Source organism: Falco punctatus (genome assembly GCF_963210335.1).
Source record: "Falco punctatus genome assembly, chromosome: 1".
Lineage (NCBI taxonomy): Eukaryota > Metazoa > Chordata > Aves > Falconiformes > Falconidae > Falco > Falco punctatus.
Window position 1 is genome coordinate 126,700,416 of NC_137580.1, and position 21,875 is coordinate 126,722,290.

General features: G+C 52.4%; 2 protein-coding genes across 3 annotated transcripts in view; one reads left to right on the forward strand and one right to left on the reverse strand.

Moving 5' to 3' along the window:
- The window catches only part of RPTOR (regulatory associated protein of MTOR complex 1), a 174,221-nt gene extending 156,838 nt beyond the window's left edge, over nt 1-17,383 (reverse strand). For both annotated transcript variants that reach the window (XM_080375032.1, XM_080375031.1), the window contains exon 1: nt 1,164-17,383. In XM_080375032.1, the coding sequence (XP_080231158.1) occupies nt 1,164-1,325 (162 nt within the window). In that variant the 5' untranslated portion in view covers nt 1,326-17,383. The remainder of the gene's footprint in view (nt 1-1,163) is intronic.
- Nucleotides 17,384-17,465: 82 nt separating this feature from the next.
- NPTX1 (neuronal pentraxin 1) lies at nt 17,466-21,402 on the forward strand. The gene is made up of 5 exons (XM_080375218.1): nt 17,466-18,042; nt 18,122-18,329; nt 18,618-18,862; nt 18,976-19,155; nt 19,299-21,402. The coding sequence occupies exons 1-5, from the start codon at nt 17,596-17,598 to the stop codon at nt 19,518-19,520; spliced, it is 1,302 nt and encodes a 433-aa protein (XP_080231344.1). The 5' UTR covers nt 17,466-17,595; the 3' UTR covers nt 19,521-21,402.
- The last annotated feature ends 473 nt before the right edge of the window (nt 21,403-21,875 follow it).

The following is a 21,875-nucleotide window of genomic DNA, read 5'->3' on the forward strand; positions in this document are numbered from 1 at the left end:
CTTCTTTGCCAAAATCCTTTAAAGAAGACATACCACAAAACGTAGTGTGCTGTGGCTCATTCGAATTACATTCAAAAAACCCTCACTTCAATTCATTAACGATCTGCCAAGTCAAATTTTCAGTACATGATTCTACTCAGTCAAATGATTCTGGTTCAGCCAGGGCCTTCCTCAGAGCTTCTGAGAACTATAACCGTTTACGTGAACAACCTTCTAGGAACATTTACAGTCACATATAGGATCCTCATGCCTGGTCATAATGCCTCTGGAAAAAAAATACAGGATGAACTTTCCAAGTTATTCCATAGTATTACAAGAGAAATTGTAAACATAACACAAGTTTGGTCACCAGAAAAAATTCACGCATATTCATAAACCCAAAGTTATGGGCAAAGTAACTTTGAGACCTACGGAATCCTGTAACCCAAAGCAGATTCCAATAACAGAATGAGTGGAGCTGATTATCTGTAACATTTCTTATCTGCTTTGTTTGCTTTTAACTTAAACACTTGAGTTGGGACATAGACGTAGTGCAGTATTCAAGACCCCCTGGCAGCGATCTTTCTTTGACACAGCTGGCTTTATCAGCATAACATGCAACATATATTCAAACACAAGAGAAGCACTTGCTTTAATACAGTAAGTGTTTCATCTTACAACTATTTCCTCCCTCCAAAAATCACATCATCTGTTTCCCCACACACAATGAATGCCCTAATTTTATATGCCACATAACATGCTGGTGGCAAGCATAAAAACCACAAAGCTTCCGTGCATCTTCACCACTAGACAACTGTAATAACTACATTTATTGCACCTTGTGCTTGCATCATTAACCTGCTGATCCAGAGAGCTCTTTAAAACCTCATTAATTTTATTGTTTTTCCTGAAAAACACCAAGTACCCAAATTTCATTTAAAGATCGTAAATGATGGAGCTACTCAAAAGGCGCATTATCATGAGCTTCAAATTAGTACTTTTGATCCATCTGCATGTTTACTACATAGATAGGCACAAAACCGATCGGATCAAATACCCAGCACTTCATCTGAAAACTGACTTCTGCTGGAAGCGCAGCAGCCCTCTGAGTACTTACTCCTCCCTTTTCACAACCAGTCCCCCCTCATTCCTCCTCCAAAACCTGTCCTGCCCTTGAGCATTACCCGGTCCTTCATCCTCCAGCTCTGAGCCAAAGACTTGGAGCCTTCGATCTTCTCGCAATGCCTTTTCTTCATAAAGGCCAGAGGCAAGTTCCAGTCAGTCAGGTCCGACTCATCCTCCTCCCCAAGCCCCAGAAGAGGCGACTGCAGCATCTCAGACTCCATCAGAGGGGAAGTGCTGGGCAACAAGTGAGCAGCAATCTCCAGCCCAGCACGCAGCGGAGCCCGAGGGACCGACCCCTCCGGCAGGCGGGCGCGGGCTGGCGGGGGGACGGGGCAAGGGCAGAGGACGGCTCCTCTCCCAGGTGTGCAGGTAAGGTCGAGCCCGAGGGAAGCAGCGCCTTCCACCTGGCGGCTCGCCGCCGCAGCCCGCAGACAGCGGTCCCGTCCGGGCTCCGAGGAAGGCGGCGCCTCCCGGCCCCGCAGAGGGCCGAGATGCCGGCGGGCCCCGGGCCCCGGGCCTCCACTGGCGCCTCTAACCCCGCGGGCCCTGCACTCGCTGCGGCGGGAGCCGCGCCCGGCCCATCGCGGCTCCCAATTCCCTCACACACCGGCGGGCCGAGAGCGGGTCGGCGAGCCGCAGGCCGGGAGCGGGCGGGAGGCGGAGGAAGAAGGGGAGACTCGTCCTGGGGCGCCAGAGAGCCCGACTCCTCTCACCACCACACCAAGGAGGCGGCCATCTTCCCCCGGCCCACAATGCACCGCGCTACGGGCCGCCGCGTGGGACAAGCCAGGCTGCCGCGGTCCAGCCATGGTTACCATGGTTACAGGGCGGCCTGTCCGGGGCCTAGCGCGGGCCGGGCCACCCCGGGCGCCTTCCCAGTGCCCTCCCGGGAGCCGCGGGACCTTGGAACGGGCCGCCCTGCTCCGGGCAAGCTCGGCCGGCCCTTCCCCTACCGTGCGTGGCCTCAAGATGTCGGCGGTGTGCAGCGGCCACCCGCCCAGAGAGGGACGCGCCGCAGCCTGGGCCGGTTTGCAACCGCCTGTGGGCAAAAGGCGTGCCAAGGGCAGAGCTGGCGCCCGCCGGGATCCGGCCCGAGTGGGCCCCAGAGGCCGCCCGGGTCGGAGGGCGAGGGGCTGAGCCCCAGCAGCTGGGGGGCTTGTCCGGAGCGGGGGCTGCACGGCCAGTGCTGCTGCACACAGGCTGAGGGCGAGCTCCATCCATGCCACCCGCTCAAGGCTCCATCCACACTGCGTACCCACCACGGGCTTCTTCAGGGTACGGTGGCCTTGCTACCTCCAGGGGTTGTCCCTCCTGCAGCGCTGAAGGGAAAAGTTCATTGATCACCATTGGGGTACCGAAAAATGAATACACAAAAAAAATGAACGTGGCTTTGGTGTCCATCACTTAAAGCAGCACTGAACTGGCTGCACAAGTCACCGAGCCTTGCAGACCACCCTGTCCTACAATTATAGTTCTGATGATCTTTGTCTTAAACAGAGAGAAAAATAAATCTGTGAAGCGAAGCTCCTGGCTCTGAGCAGCATGAGCATTGCACTGGTGTGTCCTGGCTTCCCCAAACATGCCCTGCCACGGCACGGGCACAGCTACTAGTCCGATAGTGCCAGTTCTTGGACCTTACTTCGCTTTCAGTTGTACGGTCATTTATACTGGGCCAAAAGAGCAGGGGAGTGGTGAAACGGGGCAAGAGACTCCAGCATACTTATGTCTGATTTATGCTCACACCACATGAGGAAAAGCAGATGTACAATTTCAGGAATATATCCTCTTTGCTATCAAATAAACTGGAGGTTAATGAATATCAAACACTGCACTTAATGAAGTTCCTCAGACCGTTTGCTCTGAGCAGTAATCAAGTCCAACAGCATTCATAGTTAATACTTTAAACATGCAAAAATTATTTCAAAGTAGAAATCAAAGAATACATGTATAATTTGATTTATAGAATTATATTAATTTTCAATAATATTTTCAGTGGTTTTACATTCATGGACTATTTTAAATGCAAAGACCTTTCTCTATAATAGATTGAAAAATAATGTTTCTTGGAGGCTCCAGGGTGGCAACGTTTGCTTTTGCTCCTTCGATTTACTGACTGAGCTGATTTCATTGTTTTACCGATGCTTTATGCTGACAGCTGATCATAACTACATGATTGTTATTGAAATGAATTGCCATGGCATGGAAAGCACTTATGGTTGTGTTTCTGCTAACCTTTAATGAATTCCTCGTACCAACAGCAGCTACGCAAAATGGGAGTAACAATCCCAGCGCACCACCTGAAAAATGACAGCCCCTGGAGTGCCCAGGGCAGCTAATCCAGCACTGCAGCTGCACAGATGGACCCTCGCGCTGGGCAGCGCAGGTCACTAATCCCAGCTCCCGACAGCTTTAGGGAGCGTGTGCCGGAGCCGGCGCCTGCCCCACCAGAACGTGCTGCTGCGCAGCCTTGGGAGCTGCTGCCAAAAATACCCTTGAAGGACACAGCTGCCAGAGGGCAGAGAGCACAAATCTGCCTCGCTTCCCATGCACACAGCTTTAAAATAGTGATTATTTAAGATAAGGACTGTGTTTTCACAGTCATCCAGGCAAAGTCCACGGCTTGTGCTGAAAAAGCCGCGTTTCCCCTGTCCCCCTGCACCCACATCCTCCCCCATTATTTCAGGGACTTCTCTGCAACACTGCCCTACTCTCAGTGCTCCCAGTGCTTTCATCCCTTCCACGTCAGCATCTCCACTCAGTTCCACCTGGTAGGTGCTCTAGCGGGAAGGGGATGGGGAAGGTGGCCGGAGGAAGACCCTGCGGAGTAGAGCCAAAGTGATGGCTTGGCTGTTGGGATGAGAACCAGACGGCGAGAGCAGGTTGCCAGCAGCCTTCCCACACAGCTCTGAATGCATCAGCTCTGACCTGCAATGCTCCCGTTATCACAGACATGCACTTCCTGGGAGGACCTCAGTCCAGACCTTTGGCTCTCCACTTCGCTCTTCCCATTGTGGATCCACCCTGTCCGGTTTCATTGCATCCTTTCTTGTCACTGCTGGCCACGACTCCCTGTGCTGCTGGCTTCTCCATACCACAGGCAGCATGTGGTGATGCACACTGCTGCCATCAGGGCCCCCATTTCCTTGCAAAGTCAACCCTCTGGCCCCAGATTCTGAGCAGAATAACAGATTAAATTGATGGATTATGATTATTCTCGCCTTAGAATAACAAGCTGATAGAAGATTCCTACGTGCAAGAGGTTCTTTATACTTTCAGGATAAAGCAGCGCAGAGTGCTGGCTTAGCAGACCTTTTTGTTCATGCTGCACTGGATCAAGCTGTACAGTGCTTTTCCACAGAAGAATAAAACCAGCCGTGTTTTTGGGGGAGCCTGTGGGCACAGACGCTCACAGGTACTCACCCACTTTGGGCTGTGTGACCAGTACCTGTCTGTGCAGCAGGAAGCCCAGGGCCAGTTCCCATGCAGATAACGGGGCTGAGCACAGGGGCTCTTCTCACAGTTTTCACAACAAATATTCCTCCACTTTCTGTGTGGTGGTTCAGGACAGAGCCCTTGCTATCCCCAAGGATTTGGGTTGTGTTGTTGGGGCATTGCAGAAGAGCCAAAGAAGAACAACGTCATAAAGGCTGGTTGCCTGAAAGACAGGGGGACCTCACACACTCCTTATGGCCTTTCTAAGGCTGCTGTGCCATTTCTACAGGTGATAAAACACCGTCCGAGCCTTCAGTCAGGAAATACTGCCGGCACAGGCAGCGATTCAGCCAGGAGCGGGCTGAGGCAGGGCATCATCAGTGCGTACCTACGCACCTACAACAGAGTGGTCCTGCGGTGCCCTGAAGCAGCTGTTGCTGTGGGGTAGGGGTCCCACCACCCCCAGCCCACCGGGTTGCTGACTGCGCCCCCAGCCTTCACCGGCACAGCGTAGGCCACGGGGACCAGCACGGCAGAGCACCCTGAACGTCAGCTAAGGGGGGGCTGCTCTTGTGACATTTTCTAAGACCTGGCTGGGATGACATCATCTACATGCTAAATACATGTTATTTTTTAATGCATGATGAAAAGGGCATAACATTTAGTTTTAAGAAATCTGTGCTTGGGAACTTGTGAACTGACCAGAGCCAGTAAATACCAAATGAAAAATTATCTGCACTTTATCAGGTCTCTGAATAAGCCTCACAAATACCCTTTTCTAAAGGACACATGCTGCAGGCCAGTGGGGATCAGTCTCCATTTGAATTCTTAATTTTGTAAGTTTTGATGGAAATCAGAATGAATTGATTTGTTCAAAAATAGCACTTGGCCCTGCTCTCTGATAATGAAAAGCTTCAGGATGGTGGTCACGGGCTCTCCGATCATGTGCAGCTCTTTACTTTAATCAAAGCAACTCACCTTATTTCAGTCTCCGTAGGGCAAGAAGCAAAGAGAAACATAAATAATCTTCCATTTATATCTCCATAAAAAATAGTGGTTAGAAGCAATGCCATTCCCTGGACTTCTTTCATTTCACTCCATGGTCCGGTGTCAGGTCCTGATTTCTTTTATGCCAGAGAAAATTCTACAGCTTTTACTCAGGCCAAATATTTCTCAACATCACAGGCCATGGCAAGCCCCTTGCCACTAGAGTATAGAATCTGGGCTACGTATGTGCTGCTCCTGCTGGGCTCCCTGTGGGCTTTCTTAATGTTCTGATCTTTTTATTTATAATTTTTAGTTCATATTTCTACATATGAACAGGCTTTTAAGACCTCCAGTGATGGAGACTACATAATTTCTCCAGGCAATGTGCCCTTGACAGCTAATTTCCATCTTAAAATTAAAGTAAGTGCTTCTTTCCTATGTTCTGTGGGCAGAGAGAACAGCTTATTTCTCCATACTGAAGTGAAACTGAATTTTTTTTGAAGTTTTCTAGTTTGTCCAAACCTTTCTCAGTTCCAGTCCCATCCTCTGATGTGATCTAGGCACACTCAGCTTAAATCCGAAAATCTAGTATGCTTCCTAATCACTTGTCCAAGTCAGCAGCAGCAGTTACCCAGGCAGCTCCCAGCCCCAGATGGATCTCTAGAATATCCTGTTCCTTCCATGCTGACAGTGGGTCCTTGATAACCCAAACATCCAAATTGCTGTAATTTAATTTATTCATTTTCATTCACGGACAGTGTTGCATGATCTTAGGTGTTAGTCAGGTAGGTGCCTGGGTCTAAGCAAGGCACTGGGGCTTCTGTTGGAGTTGATAAAGATTTAGTCAAGTCAGTCAACAGAGCTTAGCAGTGCAATTCATCTGAAAAAACACAGGCTGAAGTGAGATGTGTCCTAAACTTGGTTAGCTGTATTGACTAGGTCTCTGCCTGCCTAACAAGCAAAACATGACTATACTCAGTCTGCAGTGCCAATTATTTCAGTACACTGAAAATACGACTGGGAGTCCCACAGCCAAATGCCTGGTTCATTTGTTCTCCTATGCATTTCACCACCAAGGAAGCTTTTATTGCAAGTGCAGGGAGATGCTCCAGCTCCTCCTCCCTTTGGAGGTACTTTAGCTGGTTTGTATTTGTTTATTACGCTCCTACATCTGCCTGCCCGTGGGCTGAGTTCTTCCCATTGAATTCTTTGTGGCACTTACTGCCTAGCTGGCTTTGCAGCCCCCTAAAACATACACAGACTCGTGCTCACAGACAGAACTTTACCCACTGCACCTCATGTCGGGAGCTTACTGTGTTTCAGCTCACTGTTTTCCAGTCCTAGTTTTATCTGTTATAAAGCTGAGCTCTGGTTTAGCAAATCTGTTCTCAATTAAAGTGGCACTGTAAAACCCTCGTTCCTAGGGAATCTAGGGAGTGGAAACACCATGTCAAGTAAGGTACATTAAGTGGTGTCCTAAAAACCAAAATGCAGAAGGATTATCTTCCAAAAACACGCTTGGACAAATTCTTCCACGTGTCACTCTTTTTAATGAAAAATTCTCCTATCTCAGGCTCTGTCAGTGTCCTTTGTTTTGCCTCATTCAGCCAGCTAATTCTAATTCCACTCTTGGGCAGGAAGAAAGAAAGATATGGAAAGTCATAAATATCAAGAGAGATTTTATCTCTACTTTTCATTAGTCAAATTCACAGGTCACCAGATGAGTCAGTCAGATGCAAAGGTCTGTGCCCTTAGCCAAAGGTCTGCCCTTTCTAAGGCTTTAAGGGGAGGTGCTGGGCTGTACGCGTTCGCACGTGAACACACACCTTCCCCACACACAGCCTCTCAGCCAAGCGTTATTTGTACAGCCATGCCCAGGGTTGTTCTGAGCATTTAGGAGCTAACAACAAGGTTTGCTTTAACACTTCAGTCAGGGGAGCTTTATATCCTAAAGACAGTAGGTAAAATATTTATTAGGAAGAGTATCTATTTTTAACTAAGTATGATTTCAGTGCTATTATTTATGCATGTATAGCACACAGACTTCTGCACTTGTCTCCTTGCAGTAAATGTGGATCGAAGACTTGAGGCTGGAAACGGGAATTGGAGCCTGGGGAGGAAGGGATCGGGAGGCAGGTGAGAAGGGGACAGTTGGTGTTACGTGCCAAATCCAATACACATCAAAAAATTATTCATAAAATTGACTCTCCATCTTGTACAAACATTCCCAGTGACCTCCACTGCGAGAAAGAGAACTGATGAGGCTGTTCCTAGACCTGCCAGGCTCTTCTGAACTCACTTCCTTTCAGCAGACACGGGTGGGGAGACGCGCTCCCACGCAGGCTCTGCCCCAGCACCGCGAGCAGCTCTAGCACTGAGCCATGGAGCACCTGCCTGCCAAAGGCACTCCGGTGTGAAACACCGTCCTGTGAGTAACTGCTGCGGCAGCCTCTGCTCGCTGGGCAGTTCACCTCCAGCACAGGAACCGCGGCAACGTCTAGGAGGAACAGAAAATCTGAGGCTTTCCCCTGCCCAGAAAAGAACTGGCTTGAGAAGACTCAGCACAGAAGATGACCCAAACCTGAAGCAGAGGAAACCATCACAGGGCTGCTGAGTTTTATTCCAACTCACTTTTGCTTCCAGAGAGAGGGGTACATGTCCATACAGATGCAGTCACAGCACCCTGCTCAACACCGGGCCATGCCACCCCCCAGTCTCTGCAGAGCAGCCCCTTCCCTACCCAGTGGGAAGGACACAAGGGTCCCTCAGAAAATCCTTCGCCATCTGCATTTGACTACCCCACGGCTGACGCAGAGGAAACCAGCAGCCACTTTATACCAGGAGATGAAAATGGGACATAGAGAGGGCTGAGGACTGTGGCCAGAGCACTTCAGATGCCAGTTGTTCTTCAGTGCCCCCGGGCCCTGATGCTGATGGGATGTGCTCTTATGAACCCACTCAGACTGCTTTAAAATTATGGCAGGCGTAAAATGGCTGCAAAGCTGTGTCTTAGTCAGGACCGCTCCGTTAGTAATATGACAGGGATTCTTCGCTTCTCTTGTTGAAAAGGCCAGAATAAATGCCAGGTCAGAAATCTCTCCTTGCCTTTTTAGTGGAAGAAATGCTTTGGCGTCAGGGTAAATTTTTCACCAAGGAAAAGGAGAGAGAGAAAGAAGAGGTGATGCAGCAGTTTGAAGCAGAAAATTTGGGAGTTCTATCTTTTCCCTTTGCCACCACTGAACTATACAAAAGGGCAAGTTTCTAGACAAATCAGTAGCTGTAGAGTTTAGTTAACGAGTACATTTGACATCCTTGAATACAAAGTAGTAAAGAAGTTAGAAGTAATTTGGACTGTGAAGCAACAGCTGCATTTCACCCCAAAGGTGGCTTTAGTTCACCGATGAACGTAAAAAATTCCTGTGCTCCTGCTTGCACAAGGGGAGACTTAAATGACCACTCCAAAGACTGGCAAAGATTGGTTGCTTAATGGAGATGCTTTTCTCATAAAGCCTGAGTGAAGCTGCACTCAATACATTTGGGGATACGATAGATTAGATAGTTTGTAGAAGCTGTTAATAGAGTTCTCAAACCACTTCGCTATCCGTCTCAATGAAAGGCGTTATATAACTGTAAGCTCATTTGTTATCATTATCTCCCTTTGTCTCCTTGCAGTCTGGGTAATTTGCTAGGTTATCAGGCTGTGTGTGTTTAAAAACACATGATAGATGTCACCTCAGCAGATATTCACTACTTTTCTCATTATTAAGAGCAGAAATGTTTCCTTAAACACTCTGTAGCTATTATAGATCAGTATCAGCCCTGACTCAGCGACAAAACCACCCCAATACACTAGAAATAGAATCAAGTGAACTCTGCTGGCTCCTTCTGAGCCTGTCAAAAGCATTCAGACCAAATGTCCTGTTTCCTGGCATATCTCTTTGCAGTCACCTTGCCAAGCGCACCTTCCCGTGCGGGCAGGCAGGACTTGACGTTCCCTTTAGGCAGAGCTGAACTGGCTAATATGGAATAATTCAGCATTTTACAGGAAGTTCTCATACTGTCTCATTCTGAGGCTTGGGAATGTGAAAGTTATTTTATGGAGCAGCCTTTGGAAATGCCTGTGCAACGATGCAGAGGTTGCTTCAGAGTCAGAACCACTACAGTTTGGTTTTGTGATGTGTCATAAAAGAGGTAACAACCAAGAGACTTGGATCTAACCAAAGGAAACCCTGAATGGATAGATAACAGCCTGGGTTGACCCATGTAGTCTTAACTACTAACATTGTTTTAGGTGGAGAAAACCAAAAATCTCTTCCTACCCCTAGGAAGAGTAATTTACCCATGGAATCAGCGTGTTTCTCTAAGTCCTCTTTTTCCCATTCCCATGAAATACATCAAACAAAGACCTTTCCTTACGCCTAGGATATTTCAGACTCGGATTCTTGATACAGAGTGACACAAGACTATTTTCAGAGTCTTGGTGGGTTTCATGGCTGACGTGTTAGCTGCTGAAATTCAGCAGGTTTCTAAGAAATAATGCGACTAGTATTATTGTAATTAATGGAAGTGAGACAAACTTACACTCAAACTTCTCTTTCCATCATTTACACTGGGGAGCATCCATACTGGGGAGCTGGAAAGCAAAGGCTTTTCTACATGGTAAAATAAGCACTACATAAAGTGTGAGTTTATAGTAGAGTAATGACTTCCCATTAAACTGCTGATTGAACAGTTAGGATGCATCAAGACTGAGAAGCTTACTCCACTTCCAAAGACCATGCCAAGAGTTTCTGTCCTTGGAAGCAGCGCAGCATAGCCAGTGTATTCTGGATTCACGATTTAATTTATTTTGCATTTCCCATGCAGAAAAGCCCAGCATAAGGCAATCAGCCTCACAGACCACATGCTGACATCATTATTATTATTATTATTGTTGTTGTTATTATTATTATCATCATCATTATTATTATCATTATTATTGTTATGCACAAGTAAAGCAGGGCAGTGCTGACGTATTGGATGGCACTGCAATTCTAATGGTGCAAAATGCTGTAACAAATAATAAAAGTGCACCACTCCAGGTGTGGAGGAGCCCGGAGTTTTGCAAGTCCATGTTTTCACCTCAAAAAGAGATGGTTTTTCAGGGCTTCCACTGCCATCCCAGCCCCGGTTCGGAGTGGGCTAGGAAGGCCTTTCTGGGCTCCTGCCATTCATTCCCTGCATCTTCAGCTCAGGCAGTGCCAGCTCCACACACCAGCCCAAACGTCCTCGTCTTCGCTTACTGCCTGGAAGCAGCTCCTCTATCATTCCAGTTACACTGAACTATCTGCAGCTTCTTAAGCCTCACATCTTGAAGAGGAATCAATAACACACCCAGTCCTAATGGCATCCTTGCCAGCAAAGAATCTTCAGTGCTGTAAAAGCCCCTTTCCCCCACTAAAAGCTACACTTTAGGTGAGGGGCAGCCCTCGCAGCAGGCAAATGCAATGAATTCCTATTGCATTACAGTAATTTTAGCTATCCTGGCTTTAAAACCTCGCTGTGTTTTAACTCTGAACCATCACAAGCACAAACACAAATTGACTTTGGCACAGACAATCAGATCTCACCCACCACAAAGGAGCAGAGCATTCCCCTCCCTGGGGAGCTCTGCCTTTCCAGCCCTTACCGCCTCTGCTCCAGCTTCTCTCTGTTTGGGAGCAGGTGCCAACACGGAGCTCCCAGCTCCCTGCTCCAGGGCTTGCATCTATACCCGCACCTGCACACGTCTGCCTGACCCAGACTAGCCGTCTGTCTGCCTTGGGCGCGCTTGCAACTCCCTCCGGACTTGTCCTGCCGTACACCCATCCTCCCCTCACCTCCATCACGACAGTGTGCACGGAGGCATTCCCAGCCTCCACGGACACGCGTTGGGCTTGCGTGGCAAGGCTTTGGTAGTGGGGTGGCTACAGGGGTGGCTTCTGTGGGAAACTGCCAGAAGCTACCCCGTGTCCAACAGGGCCAATGCCAGCCAGCTGCGGGCACGGCTGGGGACCCTGCGGGGACCCACGCTGGCGGCTGTGCCTGGCATGCACCCACGGGGGGGACCCACACTGGGGCACGGGCAGAGTGTGAGGGGGAAGGAGCGCAGGGACGGCATGTGAGGGACTGACCCCGTCCCCATCCCTGTGCCGCTCGGGGTGAGGAGGGGGATAATTTGGGAGTGAAGTTGAGCCCGGGAAGAAGGGAGGGGTGGGGGGAAGGTGTTTTTAAATTCTGGTTTTGTTTGTCATCCTACTCTGATGTGAATGGTAATAAATCAAACTAATTTCCCCAAATGGAGCCTGTTTTGCCCGTGAACAGTAACTGCTGTGTGATTTCCCCGTCCTCATCTCGCCCCACGAGCCCTTGGCTGTGTTTTCCCTGCCCAGCGGAGGAGGGCAGTGACAGAGCGGCTTTGGGGTCACCTCACGTCCAGCCAGCGTCAGCCCACCACAATACATCAACACAATAGAGCAGAGAGCGTGGGAGAAAGAGAGCAAGAAACTGTGCAAAATAATAAATAATCACGAAAAAAACTAGGGCACCAACAGTGTCACTGGCTTTTGATGTTTCCTTCTCATCCTGCCCTGGGCTTTTCTCCTGTGGAAAGGGAATGCTGCAAGGTGGGAAGAAGCCCCAGGGCAACAGGGACACAGGGCTGTTTCTATTCAGCAGCACTAGCAGGATTACAGATAAATATTGAAGCTATCAAAGAAGCTTAAGGGATTTAGGAACCCACTCCCCATTATTATCCTCTCTGGGGGGAGGGGAAGCGATCTTTTGCTGAGACCTACTACAAACACCAGGATGGTGCTGACTTCTGAAAGATCCTGCTCTGGCTACAAATTTCTCCTCCTTTGTTGGACAGGTGGCGAGGGGAAAGACGAATGTGGTTTTTATCATAAATAGAGTCACAGTTTGTCACTTGTGGGTGCTTCATTGAGAGGCCAGGCTCTGCAGAGACCATAAGGGCAGTGCTGCGCTGCCGGGATGGACCTTCCCTGTGTTGGACCCAGGCTGTGGGCAGCAGTGGGGCCAGCCCCACCACCTGTACCTGCAGGAGCAGCAGGTCCTGGCCTGGGCAGGACAGGGAGGTCCGTATCCTGCCAAGGAACTTGGACCCATCAAGCAGCTGGCAGCCTGCTTTCTCTTGGAGCCGCTAAATCCTGAGAAAGCTGAAAGATGACTTGAGAGATGGTGTGGAAGGAAAAGCTGTTGGTTCTTCTGATGTGTGTGCATGCAGCTAGGGGTGGAAATTGCTGTACAAATCAATTCTGAAACGGAGAGGCGGATGTGGGATGTTTTAAACCTGCCTCCATTCAAATCTGCTGCTGAGGCATCGCAACAAAACTTCATTAACAAAACATGATACCAGCCCCTATTCCTCCTCCCATCTCCCAGTTCCTGCTGTAGGACAGCCTCACTGATGGTAAGGAGGTTTTTAATTTGCACTGAGAAGGATGTCTGTGCTCTCTGCAAAGGCATTAGCACCCTCTCCTCTGGGACGTCTGGGCTCAGATCGAATTCCGGAATTCCGCAGGAGCCTGCACAAGTTACAGACCAGCTCCTGGGGGCAGAGCACGTCTGTCCCCCTCGTCCTGCACTCCTCGGGAGCCACCGTCCTCTTCGCGCACAAACTAACCCCAGTCGGAGCGTGTGGCTGGAGTGGGGTGCAGTGAGAATGGGGTAAGGCCTTTTGTGTGCTCACGTGTGGCTGCTAAACAGAGACACAGGTTAATGTTTAATTCTATACTAAAAAAAAAAATCATCTCACAGCTGGCAGGAGCCCAACAGGACACTGTATAGCCAGACGCCAAGCCTGAGCTCCCTCCCTCTCTTGGGTGGATTCCTGTGCAGGGAATTATCACCACCGCACCGAGCCCCTTCTGCAGCTCTCCCTGCAATTTTGGCTAATGCAAGATCAGCCCTCAAGCAGCCAAAATGGTTTCTCTGCTACACTTTTAAGGGAATGCTGCAGTTTTAAACCACAAATTAAATTTTTAATGAAACTTCATAACTGTGGTACCCAAATGTAATGTAATATTGATAGGAACTGTGCATCCAGCTAGCATGAGATTGCCCTAGAAAGCTTTTTAGGATGTTATGCAATATATAGCTAAATTAATTATTTGTAATGAAAGGATCTGTGTCCCTATAGCATCACTGAGACCTACTAGTACAAAGAACACACTCCTCATTCTCACTGGATGGAAATGTCAGGCAATTTAGAGGGAAACAGACTTTTGAGATGGGAACAATGAAAGAAAGGGAAGGAAAAAAGGGAAGAGAGTGAAAGAGAGAGAGGGAGGGAGGGAGGGAGAGAAACAGAGAGGGAGAGATCTGCAAAGAAAGACTGCAGCAAAATGCAGCAAATTTCCAAACTCCAGTCCAAAGTGTTTGTTACAGAAGGGAATACTCCACCTTACACACACTGTATTTGTACCAGCTATACACCATGCTCAAGCTGTTCTAATGACAGCTGTAGATGTTAGAAAGCATGAAAAAAAAAAAAAAGTATTTTGCATCTATGCTATTCTGCAAACTTAACAATGGAGCAGCTCAGAGATGTGTGCTGGTTCCATAAGTCTTGTCGGGCTGCACAAGACAAAGGACTTTGGAAAGGATCCTGCTCCCTCGACACGTGCTCCACACCAACAGCCGTGCTGTAGTGTGACCAGAGATCCTGTCCTTGCTGTAGCCTTTCTGAGAACAAGCCCTTATACTAAAAAACCCAACAAAACGGCCTCCAAGCCACTGCCACGTCCTGCTCTAAGCGTGTTGGGGATGGGGGTGTGCAGCCAGGGGCTGGAGTGGACCATCTTCTGGGAGCCTCAGAGACAACACGGGCACAACTGGTAGCTCAGCTGCATACCAGCTATATGCACAAACAAAAGGAGCTGGGTTACACACTTGGTAAGGTCTACCCATTACTACTTCCCATGGCAAAGCTGTCTCCATCCCATAATGGTTCATATTGTTCCCACTCCGCAGAGGAGACTTAAATGCGGAATCAGCACTGCCCCACAGATGTTTTATGTACAGCAGGCTGCACAAACAGGAGAGAAAGCTTCTGTCCCTGCTCCCTAGGGCTCCAGCTCCCAGGATTAAAGATATTTGTCCACTTTAAAAAAATGTCCTTTATGCATTTGTTCTCACACAGAGGTTAGCGTTGAACAGATCGAATATTCACATACCTCACTCTGCGCTGGGCAGCCAGCCGTGGCAGAGGGTACCGGGAGCCAGGGCTTCTGGTCCCCGGAGGGAGCACCCTGGACTGCCCAGAACCATGCTTGTCCATCACAAATACAAATGTGCCTGCTGGCTCCTGTTCAGAACTAAATCATCTCCAAGGGTCCTTGATAGCTGTGCTCAGCTTTTTTCGGCCACAGAGCGATAAATCAGCTAGCTACAGAGCGCGCTTTGGAAGAGGCAAGAGAAGAGTTAAAAATAATAGGGGCTCCATTATTCCATTATACCTATACAGCTCCTAAATCTACAGAAGCAATAACGGATCCTACTGCATGATTCAGTGATTCTGGGAAAGCTGAAATCTTGATCATATTTTCTAGATCTTTCTTTGCATTAGGAGACATGGGGGTTATTTTGCTTATCTACTGTAGTGCAGCTTTGTTGTTTTTTCCTATCTAGGTATTTATACGGTCTCCATCACCATAGTATTGGAGTGTTTATTTTATTGCACCTGTCACCTTGGTCTCATCTCAGCATAATGTACCATGGATGACAAAAGATTCCTAGTTAAATTTGTTCGGTGACATGAACAGCTTTGTCAATACCATGCAGATGTTAACAGAAGTGGGTACCAATTCAGCTGCCTCTCAGACCAGTTCTACACCAGTGTAATTGTATTGCCTGCAGTAACATTATTTTTAGTTTGCGTTCCTGCCTGTGGCAGAAGAATTAGACCTGCAGTCTTTTTAGCCTTTCCATAATGTCCCTTCTCTGAAAAACAAAAAACCAACAAAACAAAACCAAAACAACTCCAAAACCAAACCAGCACGGAAGGGAGACCAGTCTGCCCAGTAAAACACATCCTGCCTGTCCCCCTCCTTGCAACTCCTCTCTGCTCCATTCCTGTTGCACTGAAACGTGCTACAGCACAGGGAGCAAACAGCAGGAAAAGCAACCAGGGCAATAAAGGCAGAAGTGAAGAACTGAGTGGAAATGCAGATATTTTCCCCCCGGAATTTCAAAGCACATAGCACCAGAGGTGAGCACCTCATGGGTTCCAGGGGGCTCTGAGCTGTTGCCCCCCTGCAGGATCAGCAGGAAGAACCAGAAACCTTAGGAAGGCTACAAATAACGAGTCTCTGCAGTCCCCGCAGGCACCGGGACAGCTCTGGTGGAAGGCAGCAATGAAAGCACTACAGGATCCCAGTGAAGGTACTGCTGAGGTACTGAGCTCTTGGGCACATCTCCAGACTTCTTGGCCACTTTTGTCCCAGTGCTGCCCTGGCCTCTCCGGGCTGGGCATCAGCAGCCGTAGCCAGCTGGGGCCACGCACCGGGGCCTTTGCCAGCCCTGCCAACCTTTCTGCTGGACCTGACGACAAGCCCAAGCCACTGGGTTTGGCCATGAAACGCTGCACTCGTGGCACAGCACGGAGCACGGCCAGGTGGGACGGGGCCTTCCAAAGGCAGCCCGGGTGCTCTGAGAAGCAAACAGTACGCCAAGGGCCAAGGCAGTGTGTTATCAAACTCTTGGGGCTAGATAAACACCTGCAACAGGAAAGGCATCACACTGAGCCACACAGCACAGGGCTTGCTGTGAGCAGCTCAGTGTGCTCCAGCTCCCCGAGAGCACCTGTCAGGCCCGCATCGGGGGGGAGAGAAAAGGGGGACAAGACGGCGCAGGGGCAGTACTTCGTCTTTTGCAGAACCACAGACCGATTCAGCCTTTGTATTTTACTGACCCACTTCACTAATCAAAACTAATTGCTTCGTATTTCACAGGTTAGCTTGGCATTATGTGACCGCTCCAGCCATGTGGGCCGCGGCGCAGGGCAGGTAGGGCAGGCAGTGGACGGAACCGGGAGGACCAAACACACCTGTTCATCCCGCAGCTGCTGGCTGCGCCGCGGTGGCTCAGGCATCCCCTAACGACACTGCACGTGGAGGGAAGATGAGGACAAAGCCAACAGGTGGGAGAGGCTCTGGTGCTGGGGCGGGGTGGTCCTGCCGGTGCTCTGTGCCTCGGCCAAGGAACGAATGTGAGGGACGAATCCCAGAGAACCTGCATGCTCAGTTCCCTGGGACTGAGGAGGCATTGGCCTTGGCTGGACGCTGAGGATGAGAGAAGCGGCAATTCTCACCGCCGCAAACTGGTTCCACCAAGGATGGATACAAGTATTACCTGGGCACTTTTTTTTTTCTTTCTTTCATTTCCCTGATTAAAAAGGAAGAAGAAAAGCGGTGCTCGCCCTCGCACGCCCACAGCAAACGGCACCCACAGCGCCTCGCTGCACCCTGCTCCCGAGGACACGCAGAGGCTGCCGGGGGCGCACCTGGGGGTGCAGCCCCTCAGCCTGCGCCCCCCCGGCTGCGGGGGCTGGAGGGCAGAGCCCAGCCCTGAGGGGGCAAGCATCGCCCAGCGCCCCCCCCCGCCCCCGTCCGCCGTGGGGTGCCTGCGCGCCCCCGAGCCGGAGGCTGCCTTGCCGGGGGGGGCGGGACCGGGGATGCTCGGGGGGAGCGAGGGGGCGCTTTGCCGAGCCCGGGCCGGGCCACGGGGCCACGCGAGGAGACGGCACCGCGGGGTCACGCCCGCGCACACCCCCCCGCCCGCCCGCACACGCACCCCGTGCACACGCACCCCTGCCCGCACCCGCTGACCGCACACGCACCCCCCTCCGCTGCACGGTGTCTCCCACACACGCGCGCCGCGGCCGCCCCCCCCAACTCACACGCCCGCCCCGCGCGGCCGGGATTCCACGCGCACGTGACGTCACGGCGCGGGCCCCGCCCGGGCGCTATAAGAGGGGCCGCGTGCCGCAGTGGGCCCGGCGGAGCGGCACGGCCCGGCCCCGGCAGCGCAGCCATGGCCGCGGGGCCCCCCGGCAGCCTCCCGCTGCTGCTCCTGCTGCTCTCGCCGCTCTGCCTGCGCGGCCGCGGGCAGGGCTTCGGGCAGACGCGCTTCATCTGCACCTCGGTGCCGCTGGACGGGGACATGTGCGCCGCCTCGGCGCTGGGCGCCGGCTCCGCCGAGGAGCTGAAGAGCACCGTGCTGCAGCTGCGGGAGACGGTGCTGCAGCAGAAGGAGACCATCATGAACCAGAAGGAGACCATCCGCGAGCTGACGGCCAAGCTGGGCCGCTGCGAGAGCCAGAGCGTGCTGGAGCCGCCCGGCGAGCCCAAGGGCGGCGGCAGGAAGCCCGGCTTCTCCAAGAACACCATGGGCGACCTGTCGCGGGCCCCTGCGGCCGAGACCCTCAGCCAGCTGGGGCAGACGCTGCAGTCCCTGAAGACGCGGCTGGAGAACCTGGAGGTACGCGCTGCGCCCCCGGGGGGCCGCGCCGGCGGCGGGGCGGGCGGTAACAGCCCGCTCCCCCGCTCGCCCCTTGCAGCACTTCAGCAGGATGAACTCCTCCGGGCAGAGCAGCAACCTGAAGGACATCCTGCAGAGCAAGATCGACGACCTGGAGAAGCAGGTGCTGTCGCGGGTGAACAGCCTGGAGGAGGGCAAGTTCAGCCCCCGCAACGAGTCCGAGGAGCGCGGCAAGATCGAGAGCACCCTCACCTCGCTGCACCAGCGCATCAGCGACCTGGAGAAAGGTACCGGCGCCCCGGGCCCGCCGCGGCCCCCGGCCCGCCCCGGGCGGGATGCTCGGCCCTTGTGCCCCGCGGGGCCGGTGCCGCGGGCTCGGCGGCGGGAGCTGGGGACGCTGCGGGCGCTGCCCGGCGCCGGGGATTAGGGAGCTGGGCGCTCCGGAGGGATTTGCTCCTCGCTGCCATCTCAAGGCCCGTTGCATAACGGGGGTGGGACGGGGGGTGGGGGCGGACACCCCCAAAGCGGACTGAGAGGGGGTCCGGCCGGAGCCCACCGCCCCTCTGCTCCCACAGGCCAGAAGGACAACCGGCCCCCAGACAGGTTCCAGCTCACCTTCCCGCTGCGCACCAACTACATGTACGCCAAGGTGAAGAAGAGCCTGCCAGAGATGTACGCCTTCAGCGTCTGCATGTGGATGAAGTCCAACGCCTCACCCGGCATGGGCACCCCCTTTTCCTATGCTGTGCCTGGGCAGGCTAACGAGCTGGTGCTCATTGAGTGGGGCAACAACCCCATGGAGATCCTCATCAATGACAAGGTACAGCCCTGGGGAGTGGGGAGGTCGCTGAGCAGGGCGGGCTGCAGACCGGCTTGGGGGGTGGCATGGGACCCACACACAGCGTGTGCACAGCCCTGACCCGCTGCCTGCAGGTGGCCAAACTGCCCTTTGTCATCAATGATGGCAAGTGGCACCACATCTGTGTCACCTGGACCACGCGGGATGGCGTGTGGGAAGCCTTCCAGGATGGCACGCAGACCGGCAGCGGTGAGAACCTGGCACCCTACCACCCCATCAAGCCCCAGGGGGTCCTGGTCCTGGGCCAGGAGCAGGTAAGGGCTGACGGGGTGTGAGCGTGGGGGTCCCTGCTCGTCTGGGTGCACCCAGGGGATGGAGGATGGATCGTGCTGGGTGCTCCCAGGGTGGGACAGGGCAGCCTGGCTGCATGCCCCCCGTGATGGTGGCTCCTCTGCAGGACACACTGGGTGGCGGGTTTGATGCCACACAAGCCTTCGTGGGGGAGCTGGCCCACTTCAACGTATGGGACAGGAAGCTGAGCCCCGGCGAGGTGTACAGCCTGGCCACCTGCAGCACCAAGGCGCTCACGGGCAACGTCATCGCGTGGGCCGAGGCCAACATCGACATCTACGGCGGGGCCACCAAGTGGACTTTCGAGGCTTGTCGCCAGCTCAACTAGGGCCATGGACAAGCGAAAGAAACCTCCTCATCGGGTTCTTTTATTTCCTTGGTTTTGGGTTGTGTCGTCGTCCCGTTCCCCGCCCCCCCCCCCCCTTCCTTTTTTTTGTTTGTTTGCGCAAAAACGCAGAGAACGAAGCCACCCATTTTGTCCCGAGGTGTAGGGATGTCCCAGCAGCGGGGCCGCCCGCCCCCGGAGCCCCACGACCCTCCCGGTTTCTGTCTTGCCAATGTCCTTCAACGCCTGCGTGCCTTGGCCTGGCGCGGCTGCGCTCCCTCTCACCGCTCCTCCAGCCCGGCCCCTGCTTTGCCGCCTTCCCCCCCACCCCCGGGGCAGCCCCACATTCCCTGCGCACTGGCACCTTAAAAGGCTGCAGGGTCTGGACCGGAGGCCCCCAGGGCTCTTTTCCCCCCAGCCTGAAGCCCCTCCTCCCCGCGCCCCACCCACCCACCCCCACCCCCCCCCGGAGGGTGATGTCTGGGGAGCTGGGGGAAGGTTGCAGCATCCCTCCCATCACCCATCCCAGGGGTGCGGCGGTGGCCAGCCCTCCAAGGAGGGGGGGATGCCCCCCCCCCATCTGTTCCCAGGTGAGCCCCTTTCCCCTGCCAGCGCTGCTCCCAAGCACCACAGCCATAATCCCGGGCTGCGGTGGGCACCAGGACGGGACCCCCGCGGCCGGGACACCCCCCACCCGGCGGCCCCGCTCCCTGACCTGCCGCACTCAGGTATGCCCCCCCAGCCCCACCTGCAGCCCCCCGAGGCCTCCTACGTGCCCGCCATAGCTGGTGAAAAATAGCCTTTACCATCCCCTGGAAGTTTAGCTACCACTGAAAAGTGTGAAGCCTTTCTGCTTTTGATAAAACACGATGTTGTTTCTCTTACTGTAAAGGGAAGTTTATTACCAATTAAAAAAAAGGGTATTTTTATGAAGATAAAAAAAATAGAATTTAGCAGTGCTCCCTGAGGAAAAAAAGTACTTTGAGATTCTGCAGGAAAAAGAGATAAAGAAGTGTATTTTGAAATAACATGCATTTTGTATGGTTTCCTTTTCTAAACTCCTGGTTTGTACTACAGATTGCAGAAATCACCCCCCAGCCCCGCCACTGACCCCCCTAGGGCTACCCAGGGTGGCAGCGGAGGATTAGGCAGAGAATTCACACAGGGCTCCTGAGCCTCCCTGACAGATTCCAGCGCTGCAGCAAAGAGCCGCGCCGAGCGGAGGGGCCTGTATGGAGCCAGGCAAGGCCAAGGTCGCCCCTGGCCAGGAGCACAGAGCTGGCCCAGCCACCGCCGCTTCGGGGACCAGCGCCCAGCCAAAGAGCAGTGGACGCAGCAACACACACCCCCAGATCGAGAGACCTTCATACGAACTGTGGCTCAGGGCAGCGTGTTTTAAACTGTGCTCTTTTTGTTTTTTTTTTTTAAAAAAAAAACAACAAAAAACTGAAAAAAATATCCACTGTGGTGAGTTAATTTAAGTTCCTCCCAAGAACCTGTTCACATCAGCAACGTGACAAACACAACCTGCTGAGAACAAGACCACTGGAAAGGCTTCGCCTACAGTCCCAGGTGGGTTGGATTTGCCAAAAAATAAAAAAAAAGGGTGTGATGTCAACATAATGTATATAGTGTATAGTAGGGGAGAGGATAAATGTATCTTAATTTGTCATTATTTTGCTAACCAAAGCTGTACATTTTTCCTGTTCCTTGCTCTCTGTCTCCTTTGGGTTTTGAATGGGTTACAATATACTACGCATCCAGTCCGCAGCAGCAGTTCGGGAAATGCACTGTTTCTACCGATACTCATGCTTTTTCCATTTTCTTGCCGAGATTACATGAATTGTTGACTTTATTTTTACACAATAAAGAGTGAAGAAAGACAGTGCGTTTTCTTAAGTGTGTCAGTTCCCTCAGCAGCCAGTGCCTGGGACCTGGTCTTTTTGTGGAGGAAGGTTTTTGCCTGTTGAAGGCAGGAATTTCTGCCGCTTCCCCTGGGAGCCTGCTCAGGCACCCCCAGCCTCGGCTGCACTGGCCAGGCGCTCTCTTGCTCCCGTAGCATTAGACCTCATCTCTCCCTGTTTACCCAACACCATCATACAAACTGATTATTTTTTTTTCTCCTAAGACGCAGGCTGGAAGCTCGGCTCCCTCCGGCTGTCTCTGCCAGGCTGGTGATGGTGGGGACAATGCCACCCCATAGCCCCCAGTGCCCAATGCCCATCAGCTCTCTGCAGCGAATGCTCCGGTGTGGGCACTGCTGCCAAACCCTGCAGGACGCCGCAGCTCTTGGTCCTTCCCTGCAGGCAGGAGCCGCTCGGGGCATTTCACTCGTCCTTGGGTGGCCAGGCTCGGCTC

Bases quoted from the DNA above. Each gene is read 5' to 3' on its own strand.
- NPTX1 (XM_080375218.1), top strand. From the start codon at position 17,596: ATGGCCGCGGGGCCCCCCGGCAGCCTCCCGCTGCTGCTCCTGCTGCTC. The intron at 18,863-18,975 runs GTACAGCCCTGG...CGCTGCCTGCAG, and splicing joins AGATCCTCATCAATGACAAG to GTGGCCAAACTGCCCTTTGT. The intron at 19,156-19,298 runs GTAAGGGCTGAC...GCTCCTCTGCAG, and splicing joins TGGTCCTGGGCCAGGAGCAG to GACACACTGGGTGGCGGGTT.